A 13,457-nucleotide genomic window follows, 5' to 3' on the forward strand; every position below is an offset into this window, starting at 1 on the left:
ACCCATATGGGAGATGTGGGTTGGGATCTGGCCTCTGGCTTCGGTTCCTAGTACAGGGCCACCACAAGCATTTGGAGAGTGAAGCAGCAGATGGGAGACTAGCATTCATTCCCTCTCACTCCCTCTCTCACTCCCTCTGTGGTGTGTGTGTGTGTCTCCTCTCTAAGTAATTAACTAACTTTAAAAAAATAAAGTAGAAGTTCAAAAGGGCAGAATTCTTGGCTATTCTCCATGAAGCACCTAAAGATGCTGAAATGATAAATTATTTCTTCAAGTTTTTTAGTTCAAATTCATCCAGAAGTAGGGGCTCAGGGTCAGGTATGATGATGCCCAACCTATATAGGTAATACTAAGGTAGACTGATCACTGGCCCAGAGTTAAACAATATCTTTCAAGACCCAAAGGAATAGCCAGGATTTTACCAGGCTTAAACAGACTCCTCAGTCAACTACTGATCAGGCCCTAAAGATACTCTTCTAACACCCTCTACTACCTGCCATGAACGCCAGGTCTGATAAATATAGGTGTCCGTACAGGACTTGAGGACCATGAATGAAGCAGTTCAGAACAACCATCCCATAGTACCCAGTCCCTATATCTTGTCTAATTTGCCAGGGGATAACAGGTATTATACTGTTCTAGACTTAAAAGATGCATTCTTAGGGCCAGTGCTGTGGCACAGTGGGTAAAGCTACCACCTACAGTGCCAGCATCTCATATGGGCACTGGTTTGAGACCCAGCTGCTCCACTTCTGATCCCGCTCTCTGCCATGGCCTGGGAAAGCTGTAGAAAATGGCCCAAGTCCTTATGCCCATTCAACCATGTGGGAGACCCAGAAGAAGCTCCTGGCTCCTGGCTTAGAATCGGCTCAGCTCTGGCCATTGCAGCCAACTGGGGAGTGAACCAGCAGACGGAAGACCTCTCTCTCTCTCTACCTCTCCTCTCTCTGTGTAACTCTGACTTTCAAATAAATAAATAAATCTTTAAAACAAAATGTATTCTCTTGTATTCTCCTAGAACTGAAATCTCAAAAGCTATCTGTCTTTGAGCATCAAGACTCAAAAGTTCATCAGAAGTTGCAATATTGTTGCACTGTTCTGCCACAGGTTTAAAATTTCTTCTACAATTTTTTGAGGAAGTTTTGAGTAAAGACCTGAGGGGAATACAGTAAGAAAAGGAGAAAGGATGCCATTCTTATGGCTAGCCCCTCAAAACTGCTTCTGCTGAAAGCATCATGCAAATCCTGAGTTATCTGGCAGAGAAGCGATATAAAATACCAAATGAAAAAGCACATGGGTATGCATTTGGCATGGTGATTAAAACACTGCTTGGGACACCTGCATCCCATATCTGTGTGCCTCGTTCAATTACTAGCTATTATGTTTGCTATTACAGCTTCTTGCTAATGCTCACCCTGGGAGGCAACAGGTAATGGCCCAAGTACTTGGTTCCCTGTCACCTGTGTGGGAGATGTGGATTGAGTTCCTGACTCCCGGCTTTCAGCCTGGCCCAACCCTTGCTGTTGCAGGCATTTAGGGCCAAGAACCAGTGAATGGAAGATCTATCTCTGTTTCTCTAGGCATGTCAAATAAATAAAAAGTATTTTCTAAACTGGTAAAGATTTTAAAAATGTTTAAGAAAGAAAAAGCACATATTTTCAAGGAAATTTTAAAGTATTTAGGGTTTAAAACATCCAAAGGACAGCAAAGCCTTCCCAAGGCTGCAATTGGGCAATCTGTAACTTGGCTCAGTCCAAGACCAGAAAACAATTACAGGGACTCCTGAGACTAGCCAGCTTCTGCTGCATTTGGATATCTAGCTGTGGTCTAATAGCAAAACCACTTTATGTTAAAAGGAAAGGAAAAATGACCTCTGTGAGTGGGATAAACAATGCCATCAGGCCTTTATAAAGCTAAAAGAACTCTTGTCAGAAGTCCCCACCCACTTTGGGACTGCCTGAACTAAAAAAGCTCTCCAACCTGTGTGTCTATATACCTGCAAAACAAGTGGGGATCATGACCCAAATGTTGGACCATTAATACAAGTAAATTTTGTTTTCCAAAAACGTTAAATACAGTGTTCTGAGGATGGCCACTCTGCCTATGGGCAGTTGTAGCCACCTTTTTGCTAATTAGAGAGGCAGAAAAGCTAACTAGGGGACTGCCCCTATCTAGACGCCACTACAAGTGACAAACATTTTAGAAACAAATGAGCAACATTAGTTGATTGGTGGCTGAATGCTGCAGATACTCCAAAGCACCCTAAAATCCTATCAGACTCTGAATCCTCCACACTGCCGCCAGTGTCTCAGGACCCCTAGCACACGACTGCTCTGAAGTGACAGACCTAGTGTACTCAAGCAGGACAGATTGCAAGAGAAACATGATGCATAGATGGCAGCAGTTTTCTGGTAAGTGGTCAGTGGAGTACAGTATATGCAGCTGTGTCTTTACATGGAACTGCTGAAGCTAAGAGTTTCCTTCCAGGGATGTCTGTACAGAAAGGCAGAGATAATAGCCCTGACTAGGGCACTAGAACTTACACTGGCTTCAGGCATGCTTTCTCAGTGGTCCACGCTGATGGGACCATCTGGAAAGAAAAAAGACTCTTAAATGCTAACAACGAAGCAATTAAATATGATTTAGAAAATTTCAGACTGCTACCAGCTATAGAAAACACTAAAGAAATAGCTGTTGGGGCCAGCGCTCTAGCATGGCAGGTAAAGCCGCCGCCTGCAGTGCCGGCTGCTCCACTTGTGATCCAGCTCTCTGCCATGGGCTGCCAGAATAGTAGAGGATAGCCCAGGTGCTTGGGCCCCTGCACTCCAGGGTGGGAAACTAGAAAAGGTTGCTGGTTCCTGGCTTCGGATCAGCTCAGTTCTGGCCATTGCAGCCATCTGGGTAGTGAACCAGTGGACGAAAGACCTTTCTCTCTGTCTCTCCCTCTCTCTGTCTGCAACTCTACTCTCAAATAAATAATTTTTAAAAAAGAAGGAAATAGCTGTTTTACACTGTAGAGGACAGCAAACAGGAGATTCTGAAGTAATAAAAGGAACAACTTAGCCAATGCTGCAGCAAAGTGAACAGCCTTGACAGAGGAGATTCTCCAATCACTACTCACATCTTCCCCGACCCATTGTAAGCCTCAGCCTAAGTACTCTCCAGCAGACTCACAGAAAGCTTTGAAAGAAAGGATTCCCGTCTCGGAGGGATGGATGGTAACAAAAGAGGAAAAGTGTAGATACCCCCCGGACCTAGGTTTGGCACTCTTAAGTATGTCCATGATTCTACTAATTACGACAAACAGACAATGTGTAATGACAACCCCAGGGATGAAGAAATGTGTAGCTAAAATTTCTCCCATATTTAGTTTGGCAATCCATGCTTTGTTACTATAATTTTTTAAAATATTTATTTATTTAGTTGAAAGTCAAGAGTTATACAGAGAGAGAAGGAGAGGCAGAGAGAGAGAGAGAGAGACATCTTCTATCCACTGGTTCACTCCCCAATTGACCACAACAGCCAGAGCTGCCCTGATCCAAAGCCAGGAGCCAGGAGCATCCTCTGGGTCTTCCCACGTGGGTGCAGGGGCCCAAGGACTTAGGCCATCTTCTACTGCTTTCCCAGGCCATAGCAGAGAGCTGGATCAGAAGTGGAGCAGGAGCTGGCGCTATGGCTTAACGGGTAAAGCTGCCGCCTGCAGTGCCAGCATCCCATATGGGCACCGGTTTGAGCCCTGGCTGCTCCATTTCTGATCTCTCTCTCTCTCTCTACCTCTCTTTCTCTCTGTGTAACTCTGATTTTCAAGTAAATAAATAAATCTAAAAAAAAAAAAGAAGAAGAAGTGGCACAGCCGGGACTTGAACCAGCGCCCATATGGGATGCTGGCACTTCAGGAGGCAGCTTTGCCCCCTATACCACAGCACTGGTCCCAATAGTATAATTTTTAAAATACTGTCACTGATAGGTGTGTCACCACTGATAGGGGTGACACCAAGTAGTCAACTTCAAGCATGAGTTACTTATAAGTAAGCTTTTACTTACTTGTGAAAATGGAAGTTGAAAGATACAGTTCCTGAAAAGAACCGCCTCCATAAGTAATTTGCTAGGGCTTTTACAGCAAGAAGTAGGGGAGTGTACAAGATGCAGAAGAGAAGGGAGAGGCACCAGTGTTGTGGCATAGTGGGTTAAGCTGCTGCCTGCCACAACAACATCCCATATGAGCGACGGTTCAAGTCCCAGCTGCTCCACTTCCATTCTAACTTTCTGCTAATTTACCTGGGGAAGCAGCAGAAAATGGCCCAAGTACTTGGGCCCTTGCAGCCACATGGGAGACCTGGATGAAGCTCCTGGCTCCTGCATTTGGCCTGGCCCAGCCCCAAATGTTACAGTCATTTGGGGAGTGCATCAGCAGATGGAAGCTTTCTCTCTCTTTCTTCTTGCTCTAACTCTCTCTGTGTCTCTCCTTCTCTCTGTAACTCTGCCTTTCAAATAAACAAATAAATCTGATATTAAAAAAATAAAAAATATGAAAGAAAACAGGGGAGAGGGTACTTCTTAAGCACACATCTGTCTGAGGACAGGTATGAACTAATAGGGAAGCGATAGCATAGAAACCATGAAAAATTGTTTATTAACAATATTCAACAAATTCATATACATACAAATTCCATACATATATCTGAAAGGTGTTTTGTGGCAGCCTTACAAAAGGGCTTAAAGTAGTGCCTGTCATACAGTAACTGCATAGAAATGATGTAGGTAAAACTGTGTTAAGAGAAAAACTTAAAAATCTAGCATCAGGGGCCAGTACTGTGGTGCAGTGGGTTAAAGCCCTGGCCTAAAACGCTGGCATCCCATATGAGCACCGGTTCTAGTCCCAGCTGCTCCTCTTCCAATCCAGCTCTCTGCTATGGCCTGGGAAAGCAGTGGAAGATGCTCAAGTCCTTGGGGCCCTGCACCCACGTTGGAGACCCGGAAGAAGCTCCTGGCTCTGGATCGGTGCAGCTATGGCCATTGCGGCCATCTGGGGAGTGAACCAGTGGATGGAAGACCTCTCTCTCTGTATCTACCTCTCTCTGTAACTCTTAAAATAAACAAAATAAATCTTTAAAAAAATCTAGCATCATATTATGGACATTTCTGAAGCTTTCTTTTAGTAGGGATCCAAATGACCTTGTCAAATGCTATACTGTAATTGACCCATCTGTCTTGTTTCATAGGAACAAATACTCCTTGCACTAAATGGAATTCTGTAAGTCTGCCCATTGTGATTATTCTCCCTCCTACTCTACCAATTTATTGCAAATCCTGTGACCAAAATAAGTATAAAAGCTCTGAATTCACTCCTCTGGATGTCTGGGTTATCTGTTGAAATGCTCCTGATGTTATGCTATAATAACACAATCTAGTATCATACCTTTTGGATTTCTTCAGGTAAGGCATGCAAGGGAATATGACGATCCATAATTTCCAAAAATATTCTGGGGAAGCTCTGAGGCAAAAGAACCTGAAAACATTGATGATTGCCATCAGAAATGAGATACCATGAAGAAAACTCAAATAAAATCATTTATTAGTTCTTAGGAGTATTTGGGGATGAATGCGTGTAACTGTTTCAACAGATGTTTGGCTGTTAGAAGGTACAACAGAGGTCTTCTCAGTTATTAGGCCAATAGAACAAGAAAGAGTTATAGAGATTGCTGAGTTAAATAAGGTATTTTCTCTTTTGTTAGAATTGTACAGAATAAAAGTAATTGTTGGTGCGACTAATTATTTGTTTTACATATACAGAATAACTGTAAAAATTTAAATAGACTCATCTATTACAGTCCCTTTAAAAAAAAGAAAAACTTCTTCCTGAAAAGCTACTAGGAAAAATATCTAAATATAGTATTTTAGTTCAGCAGATAAGCAAAGCAGTTATGGCATGAATGCTTGTTTAAACGATATACAGGAAATAAGAAGGGTTACCAGATTAAGTATGATATGCAGGCATTGGAGAGTCATCAATGCATCAGAAGGCAAGGACCAAGTTTATATAAGATGAACATTTATATAATTTTATGTATTCTAATAGATCTTCATTTCTTAGTAAAAGCAACTCAATTAGAAAACTCTAGTATTATGTAAGTTTTCATAAAACCATGGAAAATGGGGGAGCACTTTCAGTTGTTTGTTTTAACCCTCCCCAAAAATGGAGAAAGAATAGACAATCCAGTTTCCTGAGTACAGCATGAATATGTGTATCTAAGGAGCTGGGGGAGGGGAGGGGCAGCAGGGTCAGATGACACAGGCCTAACTTCTTAGCAAGGAAGAAGGCCTGAGGGCCATGAGTTATTGTAGGCAAGAACCATCTAGGAGTTCAGAAAAGGAAAATGTCTTCTATTTTGTATGTGGGTGGGGAGTTAGTGAAAGCCTCTTGGTCTATGCTTGATCAGGACAGATTTTGACAAATGAAGAGTAAAGAGGCATACAACTCTATCATAGAAAGCAACTCCAGCCACAGCAAGGGGACAGGGAAATTGTAGTTGACAAACATTCCTGTCTGTAGTGGCACTCTATTTTTGCAATTGCACAACCACTGGAGGAAGGGAGAATGCCTCATTCCCTGTGTTAGTACAAAGATTCCTCATTCAATGAGGTGCTGTTCAACACAACTGGTAGCTTTGGAATCTGCAAGGAGGAAGGCTTGGGAATTGAGAAGTCCCTATCTGTACTTGCGGGGAAGAAAAGTCCTGGTCAAGGTCCCTGCAGGTGCCTAAAGGTCAACCAATGAGGATCAGACCTGCCTCAACCTTTAACCCCCATGCCCTGAATCTATAAAAGGAGCTCTCCCAATCTCTGATGCATGACTTCGCCGGCCCCCGCTCTGTTGCTCTGTTGGGACCAGGGAACCTCGCCCAGGAGCGGAACCCCAATAAAAGCCTGTGAATTAATTGATTCGTCTGCCTGGGAAGATTTGTTATGCGCCGGACACCTTGCAATAACTAATAGGCTGTCTCATCCCATAACACAATGTGGGGTGTGTGTTTTCAGTAGTCATCCTGACACGTGTCCAGACAGCCAAGAACATAATCTGATGTTTGGGAGGTTGTCACAGTCATGTGGCAAGAGCTCAGAAGGTTCATTTCTGGCATTTTAAGGTGGATTTCCCATCAGTAAAATAAAATGGTACCAACTTCAATTCTATTGGGAGTTCTTTTCTTAACATTACCAACCAAATCGAAAAGCTCATCTATTTACTTTTATTTAAAAGACAAGAGATTTCCTATCTGGGATTTCACTCCCCCAAATGCCCACAACAGCTGAGGCTGGGCCAAGCCAAAGCCAGGAGCTAGGTGCTCAATCCAGGTGTCCCATTTGGGTGGCAGGGACCCAACTGTGTTAATTCATCAGCTGTGTAGGGTCTATATTAGCAGGAGAGAGGAAGCTAGAATCTTGGAGTGGAACCAGTCCTCAAACCCAGGCACTCAAGGATGGACTGTGGACATCCCAGGTGTGGTCCTAACTGCTGGGCCTAATACCATCCTCCACATCCCCCTTTAAAAGTTTCATCTAGAAAAGTATTTGAGAACACACAATCCGAGCAATAGTATAAACTAAGGTATTAGTGGAACTGTTTTATTCAGTATCTTTACAGAGAATCTATACCAACTTACGACATTTACTATACCAAGGGGGGGAATTAGCACATTCTGATTATTCAGGATAAATCAAAAATAAAATTTCCTGCCAGCCCAGAAAACTCTCCACAATGCAGAAGGAAAGCACATTTATTCTTAAGATTTTAGACTTGAACGTACATCACTGCCTATCTGCTACTGAGATTCCAAAGAAAACCCACTCTTTTTCTACAGTAAGGAAACACATGTATCAGTTACAGGTCCTTAAGAAAAGTGGTAATTTGTCCTCATAGAAGAAAATTCAACACAGTTTGCTATCCATTCTTTTAGCGTCCATCTGAAATTTACCTGGTGGTTGGGGGTAGCCTTTTGTCCTAGCTAACTGCCTCCATCCTAAGGAATCAGGTGGTTGCAGCTGGGGAGTAAAGCACCTAAACTCTCAAGGTGACAGGGAGATAGGGCCACTATCATTCCTGATGATTACATTTCAAAGAAATAGCTTCCGGGCCCACCAGAAATGCATTCCTGGGTCTTCAAAGATACACTACAAATGAAAGGAGAGAAAGCTTTCACAAAATACTAGGTTTCTCAAGGAAAGAAAGGGTTCTCTTTCCCCTTTGGTAACGGAGGAAATGTGTAATTTTAAATATACTCTCATTAAGTTGACATTAGTTTGCGTGTTTTTACGACTTTCACACCACGCTTGTGTAGCCTGCCCTCTGGCAAGAGGAGCGGAGGTAAGTGGCCGAAGCTACGAAGGTGTTTGTGAACCTGCTCTCTAACAAGATCACGAGAAAGATATTTTAAAAATGCAGAAACGTTCTTGTTCGCTCATATCCGACTCACTTCCGCACACCAGTGTCACGCTGGGCCACGAACTCACGTTCAGCTTTCAGGCTGAACCATTCCCACAGAGTGAGTCACCCACAACGGGCGGGTCAAGGGCAGGTGAAGCGGGAGTGCACGGCCTAAGACTTTCCTGAAGCGGCGGGATTTTCCAAATAGAAACCAACTGTAAGGCCAGACAAAACTACGGGAAAGGGCTTTGAAATCTGTCCCGCGCTAACCCCGTTCCCTCGGGACCGGCTCGGCCGGAAGGGAAGGGGGGGAGGAGGAGGAGAGGAGGAGAGGGGGGCGGGGGCGAGGAGGCAGAACCGCTCTTTCACTGAGGCAGTCAGTGCCTGGGCCCGACGGGCTCCAGGAGACCCGCAGGGGCCGCGGAGAAGCGCGGCGGCGGAGGCAGGCGCCAGGCCCCACGCCCTGAGGCGGCGCCGCGGCTCATTTTTCTCCCCAGGTGCGAGGACGCCTCCGCTCCGGAACTGAGTCCCGGGTCATCCAGGGCCAAAGGGAAGCCATTGTCTCTCACCTAGACCTCGCCTCCGCCGGGTGCGAAACGGCTTTCCCCGTCTCCCGGGCGACCGGCGCTGCACGTCGGCCTGACGTCAGGGCGCGGTGACGTCATGGCCCACGCCTCTCGCCGACGCGGAACAGCGCTCCCCTACACTGCACTAGCGGAAGTGGGAGAGCTTGGTGGCGGGGTTCCGAGGAAAGAACTCTGCTTACGCTGAGTGCCGTAAGAGGGAGGGAAGGGGAGCTGGGGCGGCGAGGTGGGGGAGGGCAGAAGGCTTGGTAAAGGCTGCGGAGGTGGAGGGAGACGTCACAACCCTGCAGGGCGCTGGAGAGAGGCGCTGCCCCGCGCGCCGAGTCCTGGTCCTACCTCCCATCCCTGCCAACACAGTAGTGGGCAGTAACTGATCTTGAGCGGTGACAGAGATGAGGTCATGGGTGTAAAAGGAAGCACTGGTTTCACTCATTACAACAAGTACAAAGTACTTGGAAAGCTTTGGTAAGATTTTCATCCTTCTTCAAAAATAATCAAAATGAAGTACTTAGTTCACTTACACATAACTGACTTTCATTCATTCATTCATTCATTCATTCATAAAACAAGTATTAACTGATGATGTACTGCGCCACAAGCACCGCATACCAGCATACGGTGAGGATCTGTGACTAACCCAGACAGAAACAGCCCTTGTGACTCATTCCGAATCCAGATCTCTCGCTTGTGAGGATTGTATAAGGTCCAAAATGCGGGAACCAAAGGAAACATTCATGGCTCCCTCACAGGGAAAGACTCATTACCACTGAATAAAATGAGATTGAATATGAAGACAGTTAATGAAACCCTTCGTTGTGGAGACGTGATTAAATGATGCAGAGCAGTACTGGTACAATACTCAAACTGCCAACTGAGGGCTGTTTGTTAATGAATATGACAACGTGATGTATTTCCTAAAGCCTGTGTTCAGGGCAGTACTACTCTGGGAGCTAGATGTGCCCTGTACACGTAAACTGACGTTTTTGCTGTGCCACCCACTGTTGATTTTCTGTTCCCAGCCTCTAAAGAAGGTTCCTCATCTGAGAAAGAGAAGCAGTACTCAAAGGATTGAACAAATGACTAAGCAGTACAGAGGACAGTCAACCCAGTGGGCAAGTACAGCATGCTTATGAGAACTTTCAGAACTACTCATCTTCATCTGTCTCCTTGAGGGTCAGTGAAGGCAGGATTGTTCTCATTTTGTAACAATGGGGGTTTTAGATACAGGACAAATACAGATGATCTAAATATGTTGAGTGCCTTATCTGTAACGGGAATTGCACACCTAAAGCAAGATCACTCTGTTCTGAGGCTAGTTTGCTTGTACAGTCAGGCATTGCTTAACAACGGGGAGAATTCATTGTGTGAGCATCATAGAGTATACTTACACAAACGTCGGCGCCATAGCCTGCTGTGCACATAGGCTATATGGTGTATATATAGTATGGCCTATTGCTCCTAGGGCCGTGATGAACAAAACAACATGAGTTTAAATCAGGCACCAGAGAAAGTGGTGCAAGCAAGAGATGTGTAAGGCAGCTGCAGATTAACACAGCGTACTACTGTTTACGAGAAGCTTTTGCAGTAAGTAGAAGGAGTACACAGTAAAATAATGATAGAGTATAATAACTACATTAACAGGAACATAGTCGCTTACCAGCATTATCAGTAACTGCATATGTACTGTTCACACCTGTACGTGCTGTAGTACAGGACTGGCCACACAGGTCTGTTTATACCAGCATCACCACAAACATGAGTGGTCCATGCCCCAACAGGAATTTTTCAACTCCATTATAATCTCACGGACTGCTGTTGTCTATGCAGTCTGTCAATGAAATGCTGTTATGTGATGTGCGACTGTATTATTAGCAATAATAGTACTTTGTGTGGATCAGGCATGGGGAAATCTTTATTCTGCCAAGGACCATTTGGATACTTATGATATCATTTGTGGGCCATACAAAAATTATCAGCTTAAAAATTAGCCTGCTATAGATTTATTGAATTTTGAATCCTACCCAAGGTTGCCTTGGCACCAAGGGCTAGACCAAATGATTTGGAGGGCCTTATACAGCCCGCAGGCCATATATTCCCTTCCCCTGGTATATATGATAAGGAAAGGCAACACTTTTAGAATTGGGGGAATATCAGCTGAAAGGCTGTGATTCACTTTGTGGTTTAATTTCATCTGTGTTTTTTCATGGACACTTTGCCTTGAGACCATTTTGATTTCCACTGTAAATGGCTCTTAGACCAGCACTGTCCGATCAGATAGTCATTTACAACTATTTAGTTAAAGTGAAATACATTTTAAAATTCCATTGTTACATTGCACTGCCTTATTTCAAGTGCTCAGCAGTCACATGTGGCTATTGTATAGGCACAGATGCAGAACATTTTCGTCATCGTAGAAAGTTGTCTTAGCAATAGAGTCACTAAGAATTTCAAGGGAAAAGAGAGTTGATAAGTTGCAAAGAATAGCCTTTTTAAAAGGATTGCAGTGAAAAGTGTTAATTCCTAAAGAAGACAGCACAGATGAAATGTGACAGGGTGTTACACAATAGGTTAAATCTGCCCTCCCATTGCATCTTGTCTATATTGGTTCTATATTGGTCTTAGTATCTTCCTCTATCTCTTTCCAGGTTTTCCTCTTGCTCTATCACCCTCTACCCTCTCCCTTTCCCCACCCCATTAGTGGCCACGCTGAGGCCTCGTATAATGAAAATATTCCCATCTTTGGGCACACTGAATAAAATTTTGTATAATCCTGTTAATTTTAAAATAATCTAAGTTGCATTTGTTGTAACTTTTAATAATCCAGTAAAAACCAAGTTAATTTTTTAAAACTTTTTTTGTGACTCTTTATTATTTTCCCCTGTGCGTCGATGACCTCTGGAGGAAAAATGCTGTCTATTTAATAGAGTAGAATCTCTATAAAGGACTAAAGGAAGGCTTCCTATTTTGATCTTCAGACATTTGTGTTGGTTTATGAGAACAGAGTGTCTGCTTCTGTTACTGTTATGAATTTGCCTTAGGTATTCATCCAGCAGACCATTGTCATTCATCCCCCTTCAGCTGGGTGGATAACTTTATGCTATCTCCCCTCCTCTTAGCCCACCCCCTTAAGAAAAGCAGGTAGGGGCCAGCGCTGTGGCACAGTAGGTTACTCCTCCGCCTGTGATGTGGGCATCCCATATGGATGCCAGGTCTAATCCCGGCTGCTCCTCTTCTAATCCAGCTCTCTGCTGTGACCTGGGAAAGCACTGGAAGATGGCCCAAATGCTTGGGCCCCTGTACCCTTATGGGAGACCCAGAAAAAGCTCCTGGTTCCTGGCTGTAGATTGGTACAGCTCCAACCAATGCAGCCATTTGGAGAGTGAACCAGCTGAAGGAAGACCTTTCTCTCGCTATCTGTAACTCTACCTCTCAAATAAATAAATAAATAAAATCTTTAACAAAAAAAAAAAAAAAAGAAGAAGCAGGTTAAAAGAATAGGTATTTTGTCTGCAAGTCTGGTAAAACTATCAGAAGGTCTACCTAACATTGCTAATTTTAAAGTGAGCTAGAACTATAAAAGGAGAGCTTAGCCCGACTTTTATTTCCATCCTGTGAACCAGAATATATTACCTCTGTATCCCTTTAGAAGTTGGTTGCAAACAGGCCTCCCAGGCTGGAGCAACCACAGCTTTCACTACTATTTCTGGGTTCCATCCAATGCAAGAGCAGAATTTTTTAAAAAGCCAGCATTTATTGGTCTCCTTCTATTTGCCAGGTACTTCAAACACAGCGTCTTGCTTAATTGAGAACCCTTCCAAATATAACTCAGTCAGATCCTACTAACTGTTTACTTTCACGCAAAATAGTGGAAATAGCCAAGGACGTGGCCCAACATGAGAGCACAAAAGTGTACTTGGACTGAATGTGAGTATAAGCAGGAGCACCTGGGCCTCACATAGCCAGTACTCACAGGGCATCAGCCTACTGTGGATTACTATCATTGAAATATCCAAAAAGTATTTAATTCTATAAATGTAACTTTTTCTTAGACTTACTTTCTTCATACCTTTTCTGATACAGCTTCTGGTTTTGAAAATAGTTTAGCTACTAAGAACCATTTGGCTTTTTTTCACTTGTGTCAACACATTTCTTCCCACCAAGAGGATTTTCTTTCCCCATATAGTTTTTTTTTCCTTAACTGTTATCAACATTTGCAGTTATAGACTGCTTTGTAAGTCTGCTTTGCATATTTTGAACCCCAAATAACTCTGGTCTAGAGGTGGCTTAGACCACAAAATACTATTTGTGGGTTTATGCATTGTTCCTTTTTTAATCTGTCATATGTTCAGTGTAAACTTCAGAACCTAATAAAATAAAGGTCACAGTGGTTCAATAGCATATTTCTCCAGGAGTTTAGATCTCTAGACATCTGTGCAGAAACAAATTGTTAC

At 43.6% G+C, this 13,457-nt stretch overlaps 1 protein-coding gene and 1 long non-coding RNA gene across 16 annotated transcripts in view; one reads left to right on the forward strand and one right to left on the reverse strand.

Moving 5' to 3' along the window:
• The window catches only part of LEKR1 (leucine, glutamate and lysine rich 1), a 219,674-nt gene extending 210,550 nt beyond the window's left edge, over window positions 1-9,124 (reverse strand). For 5 of the 15 annotated variants that reach the window (XM_070072606.2, XM_017346867.4, XM_008266381.5 and 2 more), the window contains exons 1-2: window positions 8,992-9,124; window positions 5,420-5,509 (exon numbers count right to left, since the gene is read on the reverse strand). In XM_070072606.2, coding sequence (XP_069928707.2) covers window positions 5,420-5,445 — 26 coding nt within the window. In that variant the 5' untranslated portion in view covers window positions 5,446-5,509; window positions 8,992-9,124. Of the gene's footprint in view, window positions 1-5,419; window positions 5,510-8,991 lie in introns of those variants that run through there. The other 10 variants (XM_089331041.1, XM_089331039.1, XM_089331040.1 and 7 more) reach the window with 8 other exon arrangements.
• LOC103350428 (uncharacterized) lies at window positions 8,504-10,255 on the forward strand. Its single transcript, XR_016232628.1, has 3 exons — window positions 8,504-8,639; window positions 8,920-9,198; window positions 10,026-10,255. It is a non-coding gene; the product is annotated as an uncharacterized LOC103350428 (long non-coding RNA).
• The last annotated feature ends 3,202 nt before the right edge of the window (window positions 10,256-13,457 follow it).

Source organism: Oryctolagus cuniculus, chromosome 4 (genome assembly GCF_051225735.1).
Source record: "Oryctolagus cuniculus isolate XC-2025 breed Fujian yellow rabbit chromosome 4, ASM5122573v1, whole genome shotgun sequence".
Taxonomy (NCBI): domain Eukaryota; kingdom Metazoa; phylum Chordata; class Mammalia; order Lagomorpha; family Leporidae; genus Oryctolagus; species Oryctolagus cuniculus.